The sequence below is a fragment of the Lissotriton vulgaris genome, chromosome 11 (genome assembly GCF_964263255.1).
Source record: "Lissotriton vulgaris chromosome 11, aLisVul1.2, whole genome shotgun sequence".
Lineage (NCBI taxonomy): Eukaryota > Metazoa > Chordata > Amphibia > Caudata > Salamandridae > Lissotriton > Lissotriton vulgaris.
The window spans coordinates 116,661,669-116,688,101 of record NC_141699.1 but is presented as its reverse complement, the minus strand read 5'-3'; the positions used below and the strand labels follow the sequence as shown (position 1 = coordinate 116,688,101).

General features: G+C 57.5%; 1 protein-coding gene across 1 annotated transcript in view; it reads left to right on the top strand.

Moving 5' to 3' along the window:
* RNF10 (ring finger protein 10) overlaps window positions 1–26,433 on the top strand; it is a 427,291-nt gene that overhangs the window by 305,661 nt on the left and 95,197 nt on the right. The window contains exon 15 of the mRNA XM_086942862.1: window positions 19,705–19,765. Within this exon, the coding sequence (XP_086798988.1) occupies window positions 19,705–19,765 (61 nt within the window). The remainder of the gene's footprint in view (window positions 1–19,704; window positions 19,766–26,433) is intronic.

Here is a 26,433-nt window from a genome sequence, read left to right as displayed (position 1 = left end):
AACTCTTCCTCTACCTCTACCTCTACCTCTTCCTCTACCTCTCTCTCTTCCTCTACCTCTCTCTTCCTCTACCTCTCTCTCTTCCTCTACCTCTCTCTCTTCCTCTACCTCTATCTCTTCCTCTCCCTCGTCTCTACCTCCCTCGTCTCTACCTCCCTCGTCTCTACCTCCCTCCTCTCTACCTCCCTCCTCTCTACCTCCCTCCTCTCTACCTCCCTCCTCTCTACCTCCCTCTCCCTCCCTACACACACCTTTCTACCCCTTGTAGTCAAGTCAAGTCAAATAATTTGTATAGCGCGCTACATACCCAGAGGGTCTCAAGGCGCTTGGAGAGGGTGGGGAATTACTTGTCAAATATCCAGGTTTTAAGTTGCTTTCTGAATGCTAGGTGGTTCTGAGTTAGGCGAAGGTGAGTGGGAAGTGTGTTCCAGGTTTTAGCCGCTAGGTAGGAGAAGGATCTTCCCCCATGGTGGTTTTGTTGATGCGAGGTACAGCAGCAAGGGCTTGGTTGGAAGAGCGAAGTTGGCGGGAGGGGGTGTAGAAGGAGAGTCGTGTGTTGAGGCATTCTGGTCCAAGTTCGTAAAGTGCTTTGTGTGCGTGGGTTAGGAGGCGGAATGTTATCCTCTTATTGATGGGGAGCCAGTGGAGGTCTTTCAGGTGACCAGAAATGTGGTCTTTACGCGGGATATCAAGTATGAGTCTGGCTGATGCGTTCTGGATGCGTTGGAGTTTTTTCTGAAGTTTTGTGGTGGTACCGGCGTAAAGGGTGTTTCCGTAGTCCAGGCGGCTTGTAACCAGTGCGTGGGTGACCGTTTTTCTAGTTTCGGTGGGGATCCAGCAAAATGTTTTTTTGAGCATGCGAAGAATGTTGAAGCAAGATGAGACGGCGTCGACTTGTCTGGTCATCGAGAGTGAGGAGTCCAGGATGACTCCCAGGTTCCGTGCGTGGTCCGTCGGGATGGGTGCTTTCCCAAGGGCCTCTGGCCACCAAGAATCGTCCCAGGCAGAGGGGGAGGTACCTAAGATAAGGACTTCTATTTTGTCTGAATTCAGTTTCAGACGGCTGTGCTTCATCCACTCGGCTACTTCTTTCATTCCTTCCTGTAGATTGGTTTTGGCGATGTTAGGGTCTTAGGTGAGTGAGAGGATCAGTTGGGTGTCATCAGCGTAGGAGATGATGTTGAGGTTGTGTTGGCGAGCGATGGCCACAAGGGGGCTCATGTATACGTTGAAGAGGGTGGGGCTGAGTGAAGATCCTTGTGGCACGCCACAAATGACTTCAGTGGCCTCTGACTTGAATGGTGGGAGGCGGACTCTCTGAGTTCTTCCTGTAAGAAACGAGGTGATCCAATCCAGTGCTATTCCTTGGATACCGATGTTTCTGAGGCGTTGTAATAGGGTACTATGACAGACTGTGTCGAAGGCTGCGGAGAGGTCGAGGAGGATGAGGGCGACTGGGTCTCCATTGTCCAGTAGAGTTCGAATGTCGTCTGTTGCTGCGATGAGTGCGGTCTCAGTGCTGTGTTTGGCTCGGAAGCCGGACTGTGAGGAGTCGAGGGATTTGTTGGTTTCGAGGAAGGCGGCCTCTGTCTGGGTCTCCCCCTCTGTCTGGGTCTCCCCCTCCTCTGTCTGGGTCTCCCCCTCCTCTGTCTGGGTCTCCCCCCTCCTCTGTCTGGGTCTCCCCCCCCCCCCCCTCTGTCTGGGTCTCCCCCCCCCCCCCTCTGTCTGGGTCTCCCCCCCCCCCCCTCTGTCTGGGTCTCCCCCCCCCCCCCTCTGTCTGGGTCTCCCCCCCCCCCCTCGGTCTGGGTCTCCCCCCCCCCCTCCTCTGTCTGGGTCTCCCCCCCCCCCCTCTGTCTGGGTCTCCCCCCCCCCCCCCCTCTGTCTGGGTCTCCCCCCCCCTCTGTCTGGGTCTCCGCCCCCCTCTGTCTGGGTCTCCCCCCCCCCCTGTCTGGGTCTCCCCCCCCCCCCCCCTGTCTGGGTCTCCCCCCCCTCTGTCTGGGTCTCCCCCCCCCCTCTGTCTGGGTCTCTCCCCCCCCCCCTCTGTCTGGGTCTCTTCCCCCCCCCCCCTCTGTCTGGGTCTCCCCCCCCCCCCCCCTCTGTCTGGGTCTCTCCCCCCCCCCCTCTGTCTGGGTCTCTCCCCCCCCCCCCTCTGTCTGGGTCTCTCCCCCCCCTCTGTCTGGGTCTCCCCCCCCCCCCCCTCTGTCTGGGTCTCCCCCCCCTCTGTCTGGGTCTCCCCCCCCCCCCCTCTGTCTGGGTCTCCCCCCCCCTCTCTCTGTCTGGGTCTCCCCCCCTCTCTCTGTCTGGGTCTCCCCCCCCCCTCTGTCTGGGTCTCCCCCCCCCTCTGTCTGGGTCTCCCCCCCCTCTGTCTGGGTCTCCCCCCCCTCTGTCTGGGTCTCCCCCCCCCTCTGTCTGGGTCTCCCCCCCCCCTCTGTCTGGGTCTCCCCCCCCTCTGTCTGGGTCTCCCCCCCCCCCCCCTGTCTGGGTCTCCCCCCCCCCCCCCTGTCTGGGTCTCCCCCCCCCTCTGTCTGGGTCTCCCCCCCCTCTGTCTGGGTCTCCCCCCCCCCTCTGTCTGGGTCTCCCCCCCCCCTCTGTCTGGGTCTCCCCCCCCCCCCTCTGTCTGGGTCTCCCCCCCCCCCCCCTCTGTCTGGGTCTCCCCCCCCCCCTCTGTCTGGGTCTCCCCCCCCCCCCTGTCTGGGTCTCCCCCCCCCCTCCCTGTCTGGGTCTCCCCCCCCCCCACTCTGTCTGGGTCTCCCCCCCCCCCCCCACTCTGTCTGGGTCTCCTCCCCCCACTCTGTCTGGGTCTCCCCCCCCCCCCTCTGTCTGGGTCTCCCCCCCCCCCCCCCCTCTGTCTGGGTCTCCCCCCCTCTGTCTGGGTCTCCCCCCCTCTGTCTGGGTCTCCCCCCCTCTGTCTGGGTCTCCCCCCCCTCTGTCTGGGTCTCCCCCCCACCCCCCCCTCTGCCTGGGTCTCCCCCCCCCCCCCTCTGCCTGGGTCTCCCCCCCCCCCTCTGCCTGGGTCTCCCCCCCCCCCTCTGCCTGGGTCTCCCCCCCCCTCTGTCTGGGTCTCCCCCCCCCCTCTGCCTGGGTGTCCCCCCCCCCCTCTGTCTGGGTCTCCCCCCCCCCTCTGTCTGGGTCTCCCCCCCCCCCTCTGTCTGGGTCTCCCCCCCCCTCTGTCTGGGTCTCCCCCCCCCTCTGTCTGGGTCTCCCCCCCCTCTGTCTGGGTCTCCCCCCCCTCTGTCTGGGTCTCCCCCCCCCCCTCTGTCTGGGTCTCCCCCCCCCCTCTGTCTGGGTCTCCCCCCCCTCTGTCTGGGTCTCCACCCCCCTCTGTCTGGGTCTCTACCCCCCTCTGTCTGGGTCTCCACCCCCCTCTGTCTGGGTCTCCCCCCCCCTGTCTGGGTCTCCCCCCCCCCCCTCTGTCTGGGTCTCCCCCCCCCCCTCTGTCTGGGTCTCCCCCCCCCCACTCTGTCTGGGTCTCCCCCCCCCTCTGTCTGGGTCTCCCCCCCCCCTCTGTCTGGGTCTCCCCCCCCCCTCTGTCTGGGTCTCCCCCCCCCCTCTGTCTGGGTCTCCCCCCCCCCCTCTGTCTGGGTCTCCCCCCCCCCTCTCTGTCTGGGTCTCCCCCCCCCCCTCTCTGTCTGGGTCTCCCCCCCCCCTCTCTGTCTGGGTCTCCCCCCCCCCCCCCCTCTGTCTGGGTCTCCCCCCTCCCCCCCTCTCTGTCTGGGTCTCCCCCCCCCTCTGTCTGGGTCTCCCCCCCCCCCCTCTGTCTGGGTCTCCCCCCCCCCCCCCCCTCTGTCTGGGTCTCCCCCCCCCCCCCCTCTGTCTGGGTCTCCCCCCCCCTCTGTCTAAGTCTCCCCCCCCCTCTGTCTGGGTCTCCCCCCCCCCCCTCTGTCTGGGTCTCCCCCCCCCCCCCTCTGTCTGGGTCTCCCCCCCCTCTGTCTGGGTCTCCCCCCCTCTGTCTGGGTCTCCTCCCCCCCCCCCTCTGTCTGGGTCTCCTCCCCCCCCCCTCTGTCTGGGTCTCCTCCCCCCCCCCTCTGTCTGGGTCCCCCCCCCTCTGTCTGGGTCTCTCCCCCCCCCCCTCTGCCTGGGTCCCCCCCCCTCTGCCTGGGTCTCCCCCCTCTGCCTGGGTCTCCCCCCCCCTCTGTCTGGGTCTCCCCCCCACCCTCTGCCTGGGTCTCCCCCCCCCCTCTGTCTGGGTCTCCCCCCCCCCTCTGTCTGGGTCTCCCCCCCCTCTCTGTCTGGGTCTCCCCCCCCTCTCTGTCTGGGTCTCCCCCCCCTCTCTGTCTGGGTCTCCCCCCCCTCTCTGTCTGGGTCTCCCCCCCCTCTCTGTCTGGGTCTCCCCCCCCCCTCTCTGTCTGGGTCTCCCCCCCCCCTTTGTCTGGGTCTTCCCCCCCCCCTCTGTCTGGGTCTTCCCCCCCCCCTCTGTCTGGGTCTCCCCCCCCCCTCTGTCTGGGTCTCCCCCCCCCTCTGTCTGGGTCTCCCCCCCCCTCTGTCTGGGTCTCCCCCCCCCCCTCTGTCTGGGTCTCCCCCCCCCTCTGTCTGGGTCTCCCCCCCCCTCTGTCTGGGTCTCCCCCCCCCCCCCCTCTGTCTGGGTCTCCCCCCCCCTCTGTCTGGGTCCCCCCCCCCTCTGTCTGGGTCTCCCCCCCCCCCCCCCTCTGTCTGGGTCTCCCCCCCCCCTCTGTCTGGGTCTCCCCCCCCCCTCTGTCTGGGTCTCCCCCCCCTCTGTCTGGGTCTCCTCCCCCCCCCCTCTGTCTGGGTCTCCTCCCCCCCCCCTCTGTCTGGGTCTTCTCCCCCCCCCTCTGTCTGGGTCTCCTCCCCCCCCCCTCTGTCTGGGTCTCCCCCCCCCCCTCTGTCTGGGTCTCCCCCCCCCTCTGTCTGGGTCTCCCCCCCCCTCTGTCTGGGTCTCCCCCCCCCCCCCCTCTGTCTGGGTCTCCCCCCCCTCTGTCTGGGTCCCCCCCCCCCTCTGTCTGGGTCTCCCCCCCCCCCCCCCTCTGTCTGGGTCTCCCCCCCCCCCCCTCTGTCTGGGTCTCCCCCCCCCCCCTCTGTCTGGGTCTCCCCCCCCTCTGTCTGGGTCTCCCCCCCCTCTGTCTGGGTCTCCCCCCCCTCTGTCTGGGTCTCCTCCCCCCCCCCTCTGTCTGGGTCTCCTCCCCCCCCTCTGTCTGGGTCTCCTCCCCCCCCCCTCTGTCTGGGTCTCTCCCCCCCCCCCCCTCTGCCTGGGTCCCCCCCCTCCCCTCTGCCTGGGCCCCCCCCCCTCCCCTCTGTCTGGGTCTCCCCCCCCCCTCTGTCTGGGTCTCCCCCCCCCCCCCTCTGTCTGGGTCTCCTCCCCCCCCCCCCCTGGGTCTCCTCCCCCCCCCCCCCCCCTCTGTCTGGGTCTCTCCCCCCCCCCCCCCTCTGCCTGGGCCCCCCCCCCTCTGTCTGGGTCCCCCCCCCCCTCTGTCTATGTCTCCCCCTCCCCCCTCTGTCTGGGTCTCCCCCTCCCCCCTCTGTCTGGGTCTCCCCCCCCCCTCTGTCTGGGTCTCCCCCCCTCCCCTCTGTCTGGGTCTCCCCCCCTCCCCTCTGTCTGGGTCTCCCCCCCTCCCCTCTGTCTGGGTCTCTCCCCCCCCCCCCTCTGTCTGGGTCTCTCCCCCCCCCCCCTCTGTCTGGGTCTCTTCCCCCCCCCCCTCTGTCTGGGTCTCCCCCCCCCCCTCTGTCTGGGTCTCCCCCCCCCTCTGTCTGGGTCTCCCCCCCCCCCCTCTGTCTGGGTCTCCCCCCCCCCCCCTCTGTCTGGGTCTCCCCCCCCCCCTCTGTCTGGGTCTCCCCCCCCCCCCCTCTGTCTGGGTCTCCCCCCCTCCCCTCTGTCTGGGTCTCCCCCCCCCCCCCTCTGTCTGGGTCTCCCCCCCCCCCTCTGTCTGGGTCTCCCCCCCCCTCTGTCTGGGTCTCCCCCCCCCCCCTCTGTCTGGGTCTCCTCCCCCCCCCCCCCTCTGTCTGGGTCTCCTCCCCCCCCCTCTGTCTGGGTCTCTTCCCCCCCCCCCCTCTGCCTGGGTCCCCCCCCTCTGTCTGGGTCTCCCCCCCCTCTGTCTGGGTCTCCCCCCCCCCTCTGTCTGGGTCTCCCCCCCCCCTCTGTCTGGGTCTCCCCCCCCCCCCCTCTGTCTGGGTCTCCCCCCCCCCTCTGTCTGGGTCTCCCCCCCCCCCCCCTCTGTCTGGGTCTCCCCCCCTGTTGGACTTGGCCCGCAGGGCAGGTTCACCCCTAGACTTTTTGCCTTATTTGTGACCCTGTGCTAGTGATTTTTGGGTCTCTGCGCACTTTCCCCTGAGTCCCAGAGTGAAAGTGCGTGCGTGTAGTATGGCTGGCCTGCCCTCCCATAGGAATGCATGGGGAATGTGTGTGTCCCTGGTAGTTCCTGATGCGTGGGGAGTGCAGGCTCGAGTTTGGTATGCCTGAACTCGTGAGAGTGAATGCTGCAAGATGGTGTCTGCGGCATGTATGTGTCTAGTTGGGAAGTGCTACTTCTGGACATTGAGATATGTGTGCAGTGAGGGTGTTGGAGCGTGATTGGCTGGAGCTGGCTGGCATGCCAGGCTCCAGGAAGTCTGGATGGGTCTGCCCGGTGGTGAGTGGGAGATTAGCATGAGTGATGTGTGGGAGGAGTGTACCTGGGTCCTGGATGGGCTGGGTTTTCCCCACACAATGCTGGCTCCGCCCCCCTGTGGTGTGTCTAATGACCCTAGCCTCCCCAGTGAAAGGAATGGGTGGTTGGGCCATCAAGAGTGCTCCAGAACCAGCTGCGACTGGTTTTCCCCCCACCCTGCACATTGTAACAAAGGAATTTACAGTATAAGAAGGGGCTGTGTCCCCACTGAATTTGTTCTTCTTTTGGAATCCTGCCAGAGGGGGCTGCTGCTGCTGCTGGGGCCAGAAGGACCGCCACTTGGGGAGTCTCCCTGCCTGGAGACCCAGTGTGCTGGCTCTGGCCCAGCCTTGCCCCCCCTGCCTGCCTCCAGCCCTGCTGGAGCCCTGTCCTGTCCTCCAGTGCTGGGGAGCACTGAGGACGCCTGCCTACAGCCTGAGAGCGCTGCTCTCTGCCCTTCAGCGCTAGGAGCGCCGAGATCGCCTGCCTAAGCGCTGGAAACGCTGTACTTTTGCTCGAGCGCTGTGAGCGCTGTATCCTGCCCGCTTTGTAGGAGGATTCGACGGCGCGGGTGCCACCCCGCTCATTGCCGTATTGTTTTGCCCAGGTGCCGATTTATTGGATTCACGAGGGAGCCCACTCCTCGGATCCTGGGAAGCCGCCTGCCTGCCTAAAGCGAGCCGCCGCGCTGCCCGCGGCGACCCGGAAGTGGTGAGGCGGCCGACCAATCACTGTGCGGCCCCGGAGAGGCCGACCGGAAGTCCCGCCCCGCTGCCGCGACCCGGAAGTCAGGCAGGCCGGGGGCAGGACGAGAAGCAACCGGCCGAGGAGCGCCCCGGGACCAGCGGGAAAGACCCGCCTCCGTGAAAGACCAGCCGGTGAGTGCAGGTGCCTGCAGAGGAGGGGGGGAGCGTCGGGACACATTGCCGGTGTCCGCCCCGCCCCCTCTCTGTAGCGCGACCTCGCGCTCGCGCGTTGGGAGCCCAGAGAGGCTCAGAGGCAGCATTTTGTTGTTGGAGCCCGAGAGGCTCATCGGGGGCAATTATTTCACGAGCCCTGAGAGGCTCTGAGCGCCCCACCTTCCCTGCGAGTCCCCAGAGGGGGGACTCCCCTAAAGAGAAGCGCCGCACTTGTGCCTAGAGCCTGAGAGAGGCTCAGGGCGCCCTTTTGGAGAGCCAGAGAGGCTCGCAAGTGCCTTGTCTTTGCCTTGGGTCCCCAGAGAGAGGGACCCCACAGCCCAGCGAGGCTGCACCTTGTGTTGCTGGAGCCCTGAGAGGCTCAGCAGCACCCTTTCCTGTTTAAGAGCCTAAGCGAGGCTCACCAGTGCCACAGTGGTGGTTCTTCGAGCCCAGAGAGGCTCCAACTTTGTGTTAACTTTCCCTGCTCCAGTTGTCCAGCACTTAGTGGACAACTGCCACGTTTAGGCCCGGACATTGGGACACCGGGACAGTCACAGGTGGTGACTTGTGAGTATGGGGGAATTGTTATTGATACTGCACCGCTGAATGTATTGCTTATGCGTCATGTGCCCTTACACCTCTGAATGTGGATACATCCTGTGTTTTATCCTTGCACCCCTATAGGTATTGTGACATGTAGGTGGTTGTTTTCTCCCTAGTACAGGTGGTGCTAGAGAGGTCCTGTTACCAGTGATTACTGGTTGTATGCTCTACTATTATATTTTTGTGCTACAGTAATTATTTCTAAAAAGTGCTGATACCCTTGACAGTGGTCCAGGTGGCCCTGTCCTGTACAAATATCCCTTGTAAATTGCGCCCGTGCCTGTTGGCACCGTGTAATAAGATGTGTGTTTTATCTGATGTATATTTTTATAATACAAAGGCTATTTTTACATAACCTTGTGTGGAGTGTTTCTTTGTGGTGGGCCTTGGGTGTTGTTGCTGGGGTGCGTGCGCAAATACTTAACTTACATCGCCTCCAAGTTTAGCCTTGTCTGCTCGCGCCACGTTACCTAGAGGGCGAGTGAGGGGTTATCTTGGCGTGTAACTCCCTTGCCCTGACACTTAGAACTGGCGATCCCTGACTGACCTCGACGCGAGTCTTGGCCGGCCAGGGTCCCGGGTCTAACATTGGCGGCAAGCGGTGAGGATAAGGATTTGGGTTTGCGTTGTACCACAGTAGCAACTGGCCACTACAAAGCTCTGCATTTTAGATGACCACATTGTTGGGGATTATTGTGTTTTGGTAAAGTTCCATTATTGCTTCTCCTGAAGAGTGTAACTTGATAATTGTGTTCAGTACATTTGTCCCCCGCCCTGCTTCCAGAGTTTGGTACCTGTGTCACATGTGGTCAGGTTGAGAAGTCAGGGGTGGTAGAAACTGCCTTACCGATCCGAGGGGAGGGTGTGTGTGGATGAATGGTGTGTTTTCCTGGACGCATGAGTGAGTTCTTTTTTTTTAAGGAGAGTGGAAGTTTTGGAATTGTGTACTTCTACTTCAGATTGCTAGTTCCCTTGTGTTGCACATGTCTGTGAGCATCCTGTCAAGATGGAATCTCCTTTTAACCTGTGTGGCCTGTCTAAGTACAGTGTGCATGAGTTGGTACGGTTATGTAAGGAGAGAGACATCCCAGTGAGTGAGTCAGACACCCAGTCCAAGCTTAGGGATAACATGATCCTGTGGCAGAAGAGTGACTGGGAGCGTGAGCACAGTGAGAGGGAGAGGGCCCGGACCGCACACCATGAGGGTGGTGGGTCTGAGGGGAACCCTGTAGAGTCTGATGTGGAGAGTGAGTTTGACAGTGGATGGGCGCCAGCAGAGAGCGAGTACCCCCTAGATAGGGAGTCCCTTGCTGGGTCCCGTGTCAGATGTAGCCCCCCATCCCTTTCCCTGTCCCCAGAAGAGTGGGTGGATAGGAGAGAAGAGAGGGAGCACCAGCTGGCCATGGAGAAGCTCAGGTTAGAGTATGCCTGGAGGATGGCGCAGCTGGGTGTGAATGAGCGGATTGCAGAGGCTGAGAGGGCCTGGGCCAGGGAGAAGATAGCCCTAGAGAGTAGGTTATCCCCTGCCCGCAGTCCGAATTTTCTGGATCCCCCAGGGAGGGTGGAGTCCAGTGGTGGCAGCTTTTTAAGTGTTGGTATTGACAGTCCCACTCCCAGTTCCCAGAGTATGGTCCCTGTTTCTCCAGAGGAGGAGTTAAGGTTGAAATTCAGGGGCAGTAGGAGGCTGCCTCACCAGTCTTGGGTAGACTTTGAGGAGGGTTGTTGTGAAGCCCTGTGCGATTGGGTACAGGAGCCCACGAAATGTGATTGGGACATATTGTTCGATGTGTTTCTCAGAGAGCAGATGCTCAGTTGTTGTCCCCCAGGGTTGCGACAACACCTGTTGGGGTGTGGATTGTCTGACCCGTGTGAGCTTGCAGTTGAAGCAGACCGCTGGGAGAGGGCCAGAGGTTCTGCAGAGTCACTAGAGAGTGAGTCCAACAGCAGTGGTACAGGGAGCTTCCAGCCCAGCGTGGTGGAAGAGGCTCAGTGTAGCCCAGCTAGGTCCCAGTATAGTGGGAAGGGTGAAGGGGCTGACTGCCTGGCTCAGTGGAGCAGGAGTCAGGGGGTGGCTGAGAGCACCCAGAGGCCCGAAGCCCTGTCTCAGAACTTGGGTGGTTTCTTGAGGGAACACCAGGTTGGGAACCTAGGCTGTCCTGTTAGTACACTTGAGGAGGATCTCCTAGTGTCTAGGGAACCTGGAGTGTCTGTAACCAGAACTCCAGGGGTTCCAGTGTCCGGCAGTGTCGCTCCAGTTGGGAGGGCACAGAAGTCCGAAGCGAGGAGTGATTGGGGGACGAGTTTCCCAGTGGATGCACCAGTGGACCAGAGACTAGCCAGTTGGGCTAGGTCTTGGGTGGACCCGGGTGGCGCCACTTCTGGTCTGGGGGATCTTTGCGCACTGTCAGGTGGACAGGAGGCGGGAGATCTGCGCCAGACAGACCGTCACACGACACATGGGTCATGTGTCAGCCTCAGGGGGATTGCGTGTGAGTCCCCAGAAGTCCTGGAGTGCCAGGCAATCATTCCACCAAAGGTTTTAGACCGGAGGTTGGGAGGCCAGGTGCAGGTTCGGCCTGACCTGAAGGGTAGGACAACTGTAAGTAGTGTCCTGACCGGTTCTTCCAGGGGAACTTCTCCAGTTGGGAGAGGGCAGACCTCTGGAAGGGGGTGCAGAGGGTGGGAAAGCCCACCTCTGACCCCGGCGCAACCTGAGGGGTTAAACCCTGGGTTGGAATGGCGTCCTGGGTGTCCCCCTCGCAGGAGGAGGAGGAACCCTGGAAGAAGAGGTAAGGGGAGGAAAGCCTTCTCTGAGACTCCTGGTCCGCCTGAGGTTGTAGGCCAAAGGTTGGTGAACCAGTGGCAGTCTAGTCCTGTCTTGCAGACAGGGAGAGTGGAGAATGGACACTATGTGCCAGGGGTTACTACCCCCCGCTCTGCGAATTGGCAAGGACCGGTGGCACCTGGGTGGCCCAGGGCCGGGTCCTGGCCGCGGACAGCTGAGGAGTACCAGTGGGGTAGCCCAGTTGATCCTTACAGTAGTTTCAGAAGGAACCCTAGGGGTTCACTGTGGCATAGAACAGGAGAGTGTCCCGGCAGTGGCGGGCCTGCGTCCGTGTTCTATCGCCCCAAGCAGGGAAGTACATCACGGTGGTGATTGTTCTCCCCTGCGTTTTGGCTGGAAGGGGGTTGTGTTGGACTTGGCCCGCAGGGCAGGTTCACCCCTAGACTTTTTGCCTTATTTGTGACCCTGTGCTAGTGATTTTTGGGTCTCTGCGCACTTTCCCCTGAGTCCCAGAGTGAAAGTGCGTGCGTGTAGTATGGCTGGCCTGCCCTCCCATAGGAATGCATGGGGAATGTGTGTGTCCCTGGTAGTTCCTGATGCGTGGGGAGTGCAGGCTCGAGTTTGGTATGCCTGAACTCGTGAGAGTGAATGCTGCAAGATGGTGTCTGCGGCATGTATGTGTCTAGTTGGGAAGTGCTACTTCTGGACATTGAGATATGTGTGCAGTGAGGGTGTTGGAGCGTGATTGGCTGGAGCTGGCTGGCATGCCAGGCTCCAGGAAGTCTGGATGGGTCTGCCCGGTGGTGAGTGGGAGATTAGCATGAGTGATGTGTGGGAGGAGTGTACCTGGGTCCTGGATGGGCTGGGTTTTCCCCACACAATGCTGGCTCCGCCCCCCTGTGGTGTGTCTAATGACCCTAGCCTCCCCAGTGAAAGGAATGGGTGGTTGGGCCATCAAGAGTGCTCCAGAACCAGCTGCGACTGGTTTTCCCCCCACCCTGCACATTGTAACAAAGGAATTTACAGTATAAGAAGGGGCTGTGTCCCCACTGAATTTGTTCTTCTTTTGGAATCCTGCCAGAGGGGGCTGCTGCTGCTGCTGGGGCCAGAAGGACCGCCACTTGGGGAGTCTCCCTGCCTGGAGACCCAGTGTGCTGGCTCTGGCCCAGCCTTGCCCCCCCTGCCTGCCTCCAGCCCTGCTGGAGCCCTGTCCTGTCCTCCAGTGCTGGGGAGCACTGAGGACGCCTGCCTACAGCCTGAGAGCGCTGCTCTCTGCCCTTCAGCGCTAGGAGCGCCGAGATCGCCTGCCTAAGCGCTGGAAACGCTGTACTTTTGCTTGAGCGCTGTGAGCGCTGTATCCTGCCCGCTTTGTAGGAGGATTCGACGGCGCGGGTGCCACCCCGCTCATTGCCGTATTGTTTTGCCCAGGTGCCGATTTATTGGATTCACGAGGGAGCCCACTCCTCGGATCCTGGGAAGCCGCCTGCCTGCCTAAAGCGAGCCGCCGCGCTGCCCGCGGCGACCCGGAAGTGGTGAGGCGGCCGACCAATCACTGTGCGGCCCCGGAGAGGCCGACCGGAAGTCCCGCCCCGCTGCCGCGACCCGGAAGTCAGGCAGGCCGGGGGCAGGACGAGAAGCAACCGGCCGAGGAGCGCCCCGGGACCAGCGGGAAAGACCCGCCTCCGTGAAAGACCAGCCGGTGAGTGCAGGTGCCTGCAGAGGAGGGGGGGAGCGTCGGGACACATTGCCGGTGTCCGCCCCGCCCCCTCTCTGTAGCGCGACCTCGCGCTCGCGCGTTGGGAGCCCAGAGAGGCTCAGAGGCAGCATTTTGTTGTTGGAGCCCGAGAGGCTCATCGGGGGCAATTATTTCACGAGCCCTGAGAGGCTCTGAGCGCCCCACCTTCCCTGCGAGTCCCCAGAGGGGGGACTCCCCTAAAGAGAAGCGCCGCACTTGTGCCTAGAGCCTGAGAGAGGCTCAGGGCGCCCTTTTGGAGAGCCAGAGAGGCTCGCAAGTGCCTTGTCTTTGCCTTGGGTCCCCAGAGAGAGGGACCCCACAGCCCAGCGAGGCTGCACCTTGTGTTGCTGGAGCCCTGAGAGGCTCAGCAGCACCCTTTCCTGTTTAAGAGCCTAAGCGAGGCTCACCAGTGCCACAGTGGTGGTTCTTCGAGCCCAGAGAGGCTCCAACTTTGTGTTAACTTTCCCTGCTCCAGTTGTCCAGCACTTAGTGGACAACTGCCACGTTTAGGCCCGGACATTGGGACACCGGGACAGTCACAGGTGGTGACTTGTGAGTATGGGGGAATTGTTATTGATACTGCACCGCTGAATGTATTGCTTATGCGTCATGTGCCCTTACACCTCTGAATGTGGATACATCCTGTGTTTTATCCTTGCACCCCTATAGGTATTGTGACATGTAGGTGGTTGTTTTCTCCCTAGTACAGGTGGTGCTAGAGAGGTCCTGTTACCAGTGATTACTGGTTGTATGCTCTACTATTATATTTTTGTGCTACAGTAATTATTTCTAAAAAGTGCTGATACCCTTGACAGTGGTCCAGGTGGCCCTGTCCTGTACAAATATCCCTTGTAAATTGCGCCCGTGCCTGTTGGCACCGTGTAATAAGATGTGTGTTTTATCTGATGTATATTTTTATAATACAAAGGCTATTTTTACATAACCTTGTGTGGAGTGTTTCTTTGTGGTGGGCCTTGGGTGTTGTTGCTGGGGTGCGTGCGCAAATACTTAACTTACATCGCCTCCAAGTTTAGCCTTGTCTGCTCGCGCCACGTTACCTAGAGGGCGAGTGAGGGGTTATCTTGGCGTGTAACTCCCTTGCCCTGACACTTAGAACTGGCGATCCCTGACTGACCTCGACGCGAGTCTTGGCCGGCCAGGGTCCCGGGTCTAACACCCCCCCTCTGTCTGGGTCTCCCCCCCCTCTGTCTGGGTCTCCCCCCCCCCCCCCCTCTGTCTGGGTCTCCTCTCCCCCCCCCTCTGTCTGGGTCTCCTCCCCCCCCCTCTGTCTGGGTCTCCTCCCCCCCCCCCCTCTCTGCCTGGGCCCCCCCCTCTGCCTGGGTCTCCCCCCCCCCTCTGTCTGGGTCTCCCCCCCCCCCCTCTCTCTGTCTGGGTCTCCCCCCCTCTGTCTGGGTCTCCCCCCCCCCCCCTCTGTCTGGGTCTCCCCCCCCCCCCCCCCCCTCTGTCTGGGTCTCCCCCCCCCCCACTCTGTCTGGGTCTCCCCCCCCCCCTCTGTCTGGATCTTCCCCCCCCCCCTCTGTCTGGATCTTCCCCCCCCCCCTCTGTCTGGATCTTCCCCCCCCCCCCACTCTGTCTGGGTCTCCCCCCCCCCACTCTGTCTGGGTCTCCCCCCCACCCCTCTGTCTGGGTCTCCCCCCCTCTGTCTGGGTCTCCCCCCCTCTGTCTGGGTCTCCCCCCCACCCCTCTGTCTGGGTCTCCCCCCCACCCCTCTGTCTGGGTCTCCCCCCCACCCCTCTGTCTGGGTCTCCCCCCCACCCCTCTGTCTGGGTCTCCCCCCCCCCCCCTGCCTGGGTCTCCCCCCCCCCCCCCTGCCTGGGTCTCCCCCCCCCCCCTCTGCCTGGGTCTCCCCCCCCCCCCCTCTGCCTGGGTCTCCCCCCCCCCTCTGCCTGGGTCTCCCCCCCCCCCCTCTGCCTGGGTCTCCCCCCCCCCCTCTGTCTGGGTCTCCCCCCCCCCTCTGCCTGGGTCTCCCCCCCCCCTCTGTCTGGGTCTCCCCCCCCCCTCTGTCTGGGTCTCCCCCCCCCCCCTCTGTCTGGGTCTCCCCCCCCCCCTCTGTCTGGGTCTCCCCCCCCCCCTCTGTCTGGGTCTCCCCCCCCCCCCTCTGTCTGGGTCTCCTCCCCCCCCCCTCTGTCTGGGTCTCCCCCCCCCCCCCTCTGTCTGGGTCTCTCCCCCCCCTCTGTCTGGGTCTCTCCCCCCCCCTCTGCCTGGGTCCCCCCCCCTCTGTCTGGGTCTCCCCCCCCCTCTATCTGGGTCTCCCCCCCCCTCTGTCTGGGTCTCCCCCCCCCCCCCTCTGTCTGGGTCTCCCCCCCCCCCCCTCTGTCTGGGTCTCCCCCCCCCCCCCTCTGTCTGGGTCTCCCCCCCCTCTGTCTGGGTCTCCCCCCCCCCTCTGTCTGGGTCTCCCCCCCCTCTGTCTGGGTCTCCTCCCCCCCCCCCCTCTGTCTGGGTCTCCTCCCCCCCCCCCCCTCTGCCTGGGTCTCTCCCCCCCCCCCTCTGTCTGGGTCTCTCCCCCCCCCCCTCTGTCTGGGTCTCCCCCCCCTCTGTCTGGGTCTCCCCCCCCCCCTCTGTCTGGGTCTCCCCCCCCCCCACTCTGTCTGGGTCTCCCCCCCCACTCTGTCTGGGTCTCCCCCCCCCCACTCTGTCTGGGTCCCCCCCCCCCACTCTGTCTGGGTCTCCCCCCCCCCCCCCACTCTGTCTGGGTCTCCCCCCTCTGTCTGGGTCTCCCCCCTCTGCCTGGGTCTCCCCCCCCTCTGCCTGGGTCTCCCCCCCCTCTGCCTGGGTCTCCCCCCCCTCTGCCTGGGTCTCCCCCCCTCTGCCTGGGTCTCCCCCCCCCCCTCTGTCTGGGTCTCTCCCCCCCCCCTCTCTGCCTGGGTCCCCCCCCCTCTGCCTGGGTCTCCCCCCCCCTCTGTCTGGGTCTCCCCCCCCCCTCTCTCTGTCTGGGTCTCCCCCCCCCTCTGTCTGGGTCTCCCCCCCCCTCTGTCTGGGTCTCCCCCCCCCCCCCACTCTGTCTGGGTCTCCCCCCCCCCCCCCACTCTGTCTGGGTCTCCCCCCCCCCCCCACTCTGTCTGGGTCTCCCCCCCCCCCCCCCACTCTGTCTGGGTCTCCCCCCCACCCCTCTGTCTGGGTCTCCCCCCCTCTGTCTGGGTCTCCCCCCTCTGCCTGGGTCTCCCCCCCCCCTCTGCCTGGGTCTACCCCCCCCCCTCTGCCTGGGTCTCCCCCCCTCTGCCTGGGTCTCCCCCCCTCTGCCTGGGTCTCCCCCCCCCCCCCCCTCTGCCTGGGTCTCCCCCCCCCCCCCCTCTGCCTGGGTCTCCCCCCCCCCCCCTCTGCCTGGGTCTCCCCCCCCCTCTGCCTGGGTCTCCCCCCCCCTCTGTCTGGGTCTCCTCCCCCCCCTCTGTTTGGGTCTCCTCCCCCCCCTCTGTCTGGGTCTCCTCCCCCCCCCTCTGTCTGGGTCTCTCCCCCCCCCCCCCCCTCTGCCTGGGTCCCCCCCCTCTGCCTGGGTCTCCCCCCCCCCCCCCCCTCTGTCTGGGTCTCCCCCCCCCCCCCCCCTCTGTCTGGGTCTCCCCCCCCCCCCCCTCTGTCTGGGTCTCCCCCCCCCCCCCCCCCTCTGCCTGGGTCTCCCCCCCCCCCCTCTGCCTGGGTCTCCCCCCCCCTCTGCCTGGGTCTCCCCCCCCCCCCCCCCCCCCCCCCCTCTGCCTGGGTCTCCCCGCCCCTCTGCCTGGGTCTCCCCGCCCCTCTGCCTGGGTCTCCCCGCCCCTCTGCCTGGGTCTCCCCCCCCCCTCTGCCTGGGTCTCCCCCCCCCCCCCCCCCCCCCTGCCTGGGTCTCTCTCCCCCCCCCCCCCCCCCCCCCTCTGCCTGGGTCTGCCCCCCCCTCTGCCTGGGTCTCCCCCTCTGCCTGGGTCTCCCCCTCTGCCTGTCTCTCCCCCTCTGCCTGTCTCTCCCCCTCTGCCTGTCTCTCCCCCTCTGCCTGTCTCTCCCCCTCTGTCTGTCTCTCCCCCTCTGTCTGTCTCTCCCCCTCTGTCTGTCTCTCCCCCTCTGTCTGTCTCCCCCTCTGTCTGTCTCTCCCCCTCTGTCTGTCTCTCCCCCTCTGTCTGTCTCTCCCCCTCTGTCTGTCTCTCCCCCTCTGTCTGTCTCTCCCCCTCTGTCTGTCTCTCCCCCTCTGTCTGTCTCTCCCCCTCTGTCTGTCCAAGCCATTCCCCTCTATACTTCATTGAAGGCTTTGTCTTGGTGGAGACCACAGTGAAAACACGACATGCCACAAGTCCTTGTGTGCCATGTCCCTAACACTTCATGTAATATTTGTAAGTCACCCCTTCAGCTGACCTGACAGCCCTAAGGCAGGGTGCTGAATAATTCATGTGAGGCCATATCTGCATGAGCAGATATGCTCCTGTGCTGGTCAGTCCTATTACAGCCAGTTCAAGTGACCACTAAGCCATTTTTAGACGTGCTGGACGCTGGTGAAAAAAGTTCACTGAAAATAGGGATGTTTGGTATCAAACATCTAGCACTGGTAACCCCACACTGATGCCAGTGTTAGATTTACCAATACATGTATGCAGAGGGCACTTAGGTGTGCCCCCTTACTACTACCAGCCTCTTGTGTGCTTGACTGTTTTCTGCCAGCCTGCCACCTGAGACACTTTTCAGATCCCTAGGGTGAGAGCCTTTAATATCAGAGATCCAGAACAGCCTATCCGGGAAGAGGATGCAACACCCCCTCCCACAGGATGACCGGCTGATTAGCCTTCCTGGGCTGTCAAGCTTCAAAGAGCTGCCGCCTTTGGAAGGCAAATCTGGCTTCCCTCACAGGGGAGGAAGACACCCCCATCCCTGCCCAGAGTCCCCTTGGCACCATGATAGACTAACAAATTAGCTAGTCGGATAGGTGTGCCACCTCCAGGCTAGTTCCAACCCTAAGGTGGGCTAAAGTGAGCTGGACACGATTTTTCTGAAGCAGCCATCTTTTTGATGCATACTTAGTAATTCTGGTACAGGGTTATGCCCACTTTTCACAGGAAGTGGTCATATAGGGGGCTGTAGTGACCCCAGAGGTCAGCCCATTCGCTACTACCCTACATTCCATTAACTCCCCTAAAGTCAGTATTTAGGGAGCCCTGGCACCAGAGAAGCGGATCCTGACTGTCTACGAAGGACACGAAGAGCCATGGACTGGAAAGAGAACTTTACTTAGCCCCCGCACTACTGTCATGTTTGCCGCCCTCTGTCGAGCCTGTGCCAAAGACTCAACCTGCAGCTGTGTGCCTCCAAAACCTGGGAGGAGTGCCTGCCTTCAATAAAGACCAAGACTCGCGAATAACAGTGGTAGTGTTCCCTGCATCCTTAGAACTTCAAAAGCAAAGACTGAGGCCCCCGGAACCGCTAAAACCAGACGCCTGAAGCAACCACTGCATCTGTTGCCTCTGGCCCAAGTTGAAGTGGGCCAACGGTGTCAACCAGGTCCCCCAGCCCTCTAGAGCTCCAGTCCATCATGGTATCACCCCTCCTGGACTCCCTGACTTCTGCAGCCTCTGCACGCTGGCCTGTTCAGCCGCGACTGCTTCGGTAAGGAAAAACCCAACTAAGGACACCTCTGCACCCATCGCCCCTTGTCATTGGAGAAGAGGACCAATGGTGTTGCTCCCCCTGTCCCCAAGTATCACACGGCCTGAATCCTCTTACTAGTTCAGCCCTACAGACCTTCTGGTGGTTTTGCACCCTGCACCTGGCCACCCTCATACTGTTGGTGGTGTACTGCTGGGGCTGCCTTGGATGTTGCCTACCGCTCACCTTAACTCCTGAAGCTTGGTCTTGTAAGTTGCTGTACTATACCTCTTCCTTCCATATGATAACACAGCAGAACTCTAACTGCACTGTCTGTTTATTTTTAAAGTAAAACGTTTTTATATTTAAAAATGTACTTACCTGAACGAATTTTCTCTGTCTGAACATATATAACGATACTTGCTATTTTTTATAAATTGGTGTTGATCTCCTTGAGTTATTTCACTTATTAATCATTGTTTGTATTTGCAAATGTCTTGCACTCCTGTGTTCAGCCTAAGGCTCCTTGACCACACTGCTTCCTAACCGAGCATAGCAGGCCCATGTCCACTCATGAGGGAAGCCCTAGACTCTTTACAATGTATGTCAGATTACCTTTGATTTTGCAAATACCTAGATTGGTAGACCTCTATTTACAAGTTAAAGAAATCCATTAACTTGATCAAGTATACAAGTAATTGATTTAAGAAAATCAGATATTTACTGTACTTCACCATTTTAATTCTGTATTTTACCACCTGGCCATAGGTGGAAACTGCGGAGGGAAAGATTGATTATCACAACAGACGAGAAGCATTAATATTTTACAGTTCAAAATGAGTCTAGATATTAAGAATAGAGAAAATATGCTGCTAACCCCCCCCCCCCCCCTGCTCCACCCCCCCCCCCCCCCCCCCCCCCCCCCCCCGAATGTCCTGGTTGAGAATACTTGGAACTTAAACCATTTTAGGCAATCAGCGTGTTTCGCTAGGCAGAGATTGTCTTAAGTTTCCTTGGTGCCTAATGTCTGTAAGGCAGTGTAGGAAGACGCACTCTATATAGAGCACTGCAATGAAGTACACTGAAGAGTCCAGGTAACCATTACTTTTTTACATGTGCTATAATAATCCCAAATACTTTTTTGTGGTTGTGTGGGCAAGCCGATAAGGCTTATCAGAGGATAGTCTTAAGCATTTATGGCCCACGGTCAGTCAAGCCCCACAATCAAAGAAATCCGACACCAATTCATAAACACTGATTTGTTTATATGAATTTAGACGTCAAGATAATCGTAAATTGGTAATGGTGAATTTATAGACCATTTTGCCTATTGTCTACATATATTTGAGCAGTCTATTCGCATTAGATATATCAAACTTGTAGAACCTGAAGTTGATTGGGATAGCAGCATAGTCATTTTGCTGATGGTGCATGTGAAACAGTGAGTCCATTTAATGTGTTGTACTTTGGATAAGGGTTCATATCACACTGTGCTGGAAGAAGAGATTTTATTAATTTTCTTTTCAGATGCTGAGAGCTGGGAAGGCAAAGTCTGAAGTGTGGCCAAAGGCAATTACCAATAGAAAAGGTATGGCAGCAATTTCATGTATGGTAGTACTTACAGATGTGGGTTGATACAATTTACTTTTGTGTTTAGCTGAATTTAAGAAAAGGTTTGTTTTATTTAACTGGTCCACAAACCGTTTTTCGTTGGGATCAGTTCTGTCACATGGTATAGAGATAGCATACGTACAGTGTATAAGAGGTCAAACCAAACTTATTGTAGTACACCATACATGACTTCAGTGAGTCTTTGTTCATGTGCACTTGCTCTTTCTTACAAATGCAGCCTTTTATCTATGAAACTCTGGCTACTGACATAGCTTTCCATGCCAATACTGGTGCACCTGAAAATTGCGACACTCTAGGAGAGATTCTGAAAACAAATGCATTGAACTGGGCACATATGCCCTCAGTTACATGAAGTGGTTGAAATGAAGCAGCACCTTTGAAAGACGGGAGAAAATTCCCCTCTAACCACATGGCTGCTGCAGGGATTTTTGCCCTGTGCTGCAGATCCTTGAATACCATTATTCATGACGAGCTCAGCTCGTCATCAGCACACGACACCCGTGGGTGATGACGAGCTGAGCTCGTCATCAGCAGCGAAAGGGTTAAAGAAGGAATATAGAACTTGTACAGAGTACCACAGTGATGCTTCATTGACTTTAAATGCTATGGTTGGTGAAGGGACATGTGTATGCATGATTGCAATCCATTTCTTATTCATTGTAAAATATAATTTCCTGAATTGCACCTCTACATTTCTTTGCTTACCAGGTGACAAGCACTCTAACATGGAACATGTTGCTTTGCCAAAGTCACTAAAAGTGTCACCCAGTCACATCTACACAAATTATGCTGAACACTTGGTAGACAAGGGTGTTTTCAGACTAGTTTTTTTTGTCAACTACAGTAGTCGTTTTTCCTAAAAATCTAAGAATGCCGTAGAGTACTTTTTTCACATCACTATCAGGTATGCGACCGAAGATCCTTACATTTCATGCCCTTGGCAGCGTCACTCAGCAAAAATTCTGTAAACGGTTGCCACATGGATACAAAATCATTCACAGCCTCTAGGACTAAGAACCACCAGCTAAATGGCACAGTTGGGGTGACTTTCTTTGATGCCACACAAAGTACAAAATGAAAAATATTTGCGATTTAAGTCTCGTGCATAACCAAACAGCCCACCAGAAAGGACTTAAAAGTCAATAGCTTTCTTCATTAACTCTAAAGATTGTAAAGATGCTTTCAGCATACCATCTAGCAAGTGGCAAGGATCTTTTACAGTGAAGTACTTCAGCTCCAGTATCGATTTTGAAAGGCCATCACATAACTTTTTCATATACGTAGCTGAATCACTGCAAATACAAACCATATCACTCCAATCTTTTTTGAACTTGGTAAGTACTTTTTGCAGCAGCATTTCAAGTCACACTGCGTTCCATTTTTTCCAAAAGTCTGGTGTTTTGTTTGCACCGCTATCCATGATGCTTGGTGACAGCTCTATTTTCACATACACCTGTCACTACACTTTGCATTGAATGTTTAAACCTGGGGTGTTTGGCAATTCACCTACTATCAATACTGACTCACTAGAAAAGGGGGCTGATGTATCAAGGGGTTTTACCCATTTTCTGTGGGTAAATGTGATGGTACATATGAAACCAGCCATTTTACCTATCAGTGGAAGAATCAAACCTAGCCAAAGTATCAGATATGATTTTGATACCTCCATATTCTCTACAGTTTCTAAAATAATTAAACAAGACCTAAAACATGCTTCCAAACCCTGCATCTTTAGACCAAAGACCACAAACCTGAAAAAAGCAAAAGGAAGAAAAAACTATATTTTTGTGACATCCCTAAACAGAACTCAAGCAGAATGTTAGCTCAATGTTTATTGCTGCTACCTTGTGTTACAAGGAGTATATAGTATTCGCCCCTTCAGGAAGAAATGAAAACGACCCTTTCACTCTCCTCTTCCTTTCCTTGAATGACATGTAGTTTGTGGTTGTGCACGTGTTTTTTCAGTGTTTATATATTTATTCTGGTAAAAATTATTTCCCTTTCGGTGGGGTTTTATCATTTAATATAGGTTCAAACCTAAAACAGGATAGCCTAGTGATATGCTAATTAGGCGGGCGAGTGCCTGGCTAACGCACAATATAATTCATTCATGCCTGGCGTGGCAGACTTACCCATTCATCCTTTTGAGGTTGATCATTTACATTCCACAGACACGCTAAAATAACTGTTAACCCCTTCACTGCGGCGGCTATTCAGCTGCAGTGCTAAGGGGGGGGGCGGGGCCGAGCGGCGGTCCCGTGCTCGTGACGGACCGCTCCGTCACGGCACGGGGGTGAGCTGTGCTTGTGACGGAACCGTTCCGTCACAAGCATGAGAGGGGTTAATGATGAGCCCTGCAACGATTACCTGTTTTCCTACATCATGCTACGTATCGAGCCCCCCCCCCCCTTCCCCCCCCTTCCTCTTGGAAGATCACTTCTGACATCTGTGTATAGGTCTAGATTCCCAAGACCCATCCGGCGCTAGAGCGTGAATTACTTTCGTGTAGGCTAACAGCTTTATGGGGCTATCCACAATACAAACTACAATTTCTAGGTCTTTTTGTTATTTTTCAATTAAATTATTTCATATTTTTTTCATTTGTTCACATACAAAAGATAAACATGTTTTGTTGTTAAACACTTTTACATTACTTTTATTTGCAACAATCAGTTGTGACAAATCCACATATACATTGTCTCATCACAAACCATTTCATTATGAACACATATCCATTGACTTGTGACCCCACTTCCGTACTAACCTAACATACTATCATGCACTCTAATTCTCTCACCAGGCATATTCAATACCCAACCTGCTCACATACACCAAAAAAGTCACTGTAAGGACAGATCGAAAATAGTGACCATGGCTGTGTTGTCAGTTTGGTATCAGACATCCAAGTCAACCTACATTTCAGTGGCACATTATCACTTTGAAGTCCCCTTCAGGACCACCAGATTTACACCTAAAGAATAGTGGAAAGGGATTAAGCTTCACCACCAGTTTTAATTTCTTCCAAGACAGAGGGAACAGTCTCACTATTGTATATAAGTACAGCGATTTCAAGGCTAAAGCTGCTGGCTCCTACTAGGACCACTCTGACAATTTACTTTTCCTTGAGATCCTCAATTGATGATTAGTAATATATTACCGGGGCGGCATAACGGAGAATGACATATAAGTTGCACTCAGATTGGTCTTGCCATCACATTTACCTTTCTATCAGGGTTCCGGCATCACATGCTGCCACTACCTATCTGGTCAGTTAAAAACTAATTTTTTGGGCATCCAGAAAGTTCAAATTAACTTTGAACAAGAATTGGCAAAATCAATAAATCTGTCTTGCGTTTTTAGTCCGAACTAAAAGATTTTTAAACCGCTTGCTGGAGTAAATAACAAATTTGATTCATCCGTGGAAAATGCACCCTCCAAAAATTCACACTACTGACTATTCATACCACAGAAATTCAACCGCACACTACATAATTAAATTCCACTACAAAACACAACACAAAATTCCATACCACATAATTACTCCCCATAACCCACAATCCCACTACACACAATTCCTATACACTAATTACTATCCACATAATTCGACTGCACACATACCACATAATTCTACTGCACACCACCCACATCCACTTCAATCCAAAAAAACAAGCAAGAAACATGTACATTTACTACGTCAATAGCTCTAACTCTCGCTAAAGCGAGACCTATTGCATTTCAAATGCTTGTTAATACCCTTCTTGCATTCTTTCACAAAGCGCGATCATGTAGCAAGCAAGTTGCGTTCAGTCTAAGGGGCAACCGAAAGCCAGGATCTCATGGACCATGACTTTCAGGTGTCTCATTTGTAACAGGGTGGAGTAGCACACTGCTTGGCATTAAAGTACACAGTTCTACCTGATGCATTGTGGTAAATGTTGTGCATAATAACACTCATTAGTTGGTGTTCACCATTGTTGGTACAGTCATTGCTGTGCATCTTTGGATATGCGTTTCAAGATTTGTCTGCTGCTCAGTCTTCTCAGGTGCATTTATGCTCTAGGAGTGGTACAGAAACCTGAGCAGCTTCAGCATTCTTGCCAGTACCCCCAAATGAAATGTGGTATTCTCTCCTGAAGGACAAATCCTGAAATAAGTGTCTAGAGATACCCAGCCCTGGCTGCACCAACAATGATAAATACTTAAAGATTTTCAACTAATGGTTGTGATATTATGCACTGCATTTACCACATGCATGTGGGTGAATTGTGTTCTGGTATGTGAGGCAGTGTGCTCCCAATCCCCTTAGGTTTTTCCATTTCCAGGGCAGTGGTGCAAGTTCAGGGCAAGCTTGCAAGATCTGTCAGCAGATTTGAGTTGACCTCTTAAGCAAGCAGAGGTAACGCCAAAATGTAATCAACCTTCTGTCCGACAGAATCAAAAGATCTCATCTATGAAGCAGGCTCTAAAGGGTAAGAAATATCTCTGAGGTTTTGACACCACTCTTCATTTTGATAGTCCAAGACATGCAGCCACAATCTGATAACATAAGTGTTCGAGGCATGTGGGCTGCTAAATTCATATCTTAGCATTAGATCGCCACCTAGTGTTGGGTCCGGATGATCGCACATTGTTGTCCTGGAAGAGTCTTCGAAGTATCCTGAGATGGGTGGCTCCTCCCCTGGACTACAGTGCGCATGGGCATCGGCTCCATCCCCAGATTGTTTTTTTCCGCCATTGGGTTCGGATGCGGTCTCGACGTCTCTCCGTCGGAACCGAATAAACATCTAATTTAACGGCCAAAAGGCTTTGGGTTCTTTACGTCGGTATTGTTTGCGTACGGTCTCGAGTTCTTCCGTCTCTCGGAGCCGGAATCAGCGGAGTTTTTACTACTCTTCGGACATCGAGGCCTTCTCATCGCGACTCGACACTAAGTTCCCAACATGGAGCGGAGCCCGTTTAAACTCTGTCCGCTCTGTGGGTCCAAGTACCCACATATAGACGTGCACCCGGTCTGTAATAAATGCCTTTCGCCAGACCATGACGAAGGAAGTTGCAGGGCCTGTGCGAGTTTCAGGTCGAAGAAAACTCTCACGATTCGGCGCGCGGTGCGCCTTGTGGCCAAACAGGCGGCCCCGGATCCAGAGAACATATTCGACGACCAAGAAGAGGAGGACCGGAGCCATCATCTTCAAATCTCCCCGCCTGAGACGGAGGTCGAGGCTGATCCGGAATATGACGACGACGGAGTCGTGGGTCAAGGCCTTGAATACGTCGACGAGGTAGGGGACGACGATATGGTTTATGGGGCCGCGGAAGATAGCTCAGGGGACGAGCTATGCCCCGAAGTTGGCGGACATCTGGAGAGGGTCGCGGGATCGCCTGTCGGCCTTACCCAAGATCCTGCAGCGCAAGCCACGGCCCCGCCTGTTGGCCCGGCCACGGACATACTTGCTGCGCCGAGGGTTTCGAAACCGAAACTGAAAGCAACGGTCTCGACTGCACCTAAAATGGCCGACCCGAAACCGAAACCGAAAGTAAAGGACTCAATCGTCCCTAAGATGGCGGTCGCAACGGCAAAGACGAATAAACCGGCGGCCGCATCGACTCCGTCGACCTCCGGTCCGCAGAAGCCGAAGAAACACGGCGATTCCGCAGGGTCGAAATCGGCGCCGGAGGAGAGATCCTCTAAGAAGGGCGGCACGCACAAGACAAGCGCGCCGGCGCAAGCAAAGCCAGCCAAGCCAACAGACACAGCCCCGGCTCCAACGGGGGCATCTGCGCATCGCGCCAAGGACTCGGGGTCGGCGCCGTCCATCCCTCCAAAAGACCAACGGAGCGTCGCATCCGAAGGCAAGGCCACCTCGTCGGTGCCAAGGACATCGGTCACCGACGCATCTCTCGTGGCTGCTTCACTGCAAAGAATTAGGGAGAAAGCTTTCTCTTCGTCGACGCCAACGCCATCGACGCAGAAGGCGGCAGACGTCCCGGTCAAGCCCGCAAGTAAACTCCTCTTCCTTCTACCGCCAAAAGTGGCGCCGAAGGCCTTCTCATCAAAATCGACGCCAAAGAAGTCGGAATCTTCTACGGCAGGGGCATCTTCGGGTCAAGTGCTCGACCCAGAAGAGGATTCGGAGTGTTTCATAGACGCGGACACGGGGAAGTTAACCCTTTACAAAAGGAAAATAACTTCGCAGCCGGTGGAATCCTATGTCATCCCCCTAAAGAAGAAGAAGTTTCCACAGGACGCCTCAGGCCTCATGGAACCTATCCATCCTCCTCTGGGAAGGAGCCCAACACCGTCTCCAGGCCACTCGGACAGTGAGGGCTATGGTGATGATGAACAATACACGTTCCCAGTAAATGAACCTGATGCACAGCCAGATTCTTATTATGTCATGGGGGACCAAGGCACCCAAGATGTGGGACAAGACCCACAGACTTTCAGTACACGTGCATCCCCTACAGAGGATTCTGCAGGTTTTCATGCACTCATTGAGAGGGCAGCTGCTAATCATGATGTGGACATGCATGCTGACCCAGTTGAGGAAGACTTTCTATTCGACACCTTTTCAGTTTCGGAAAGAACCGTAAAGACCCTGCCTATGCTCAAAGGGGTCCTCAAGC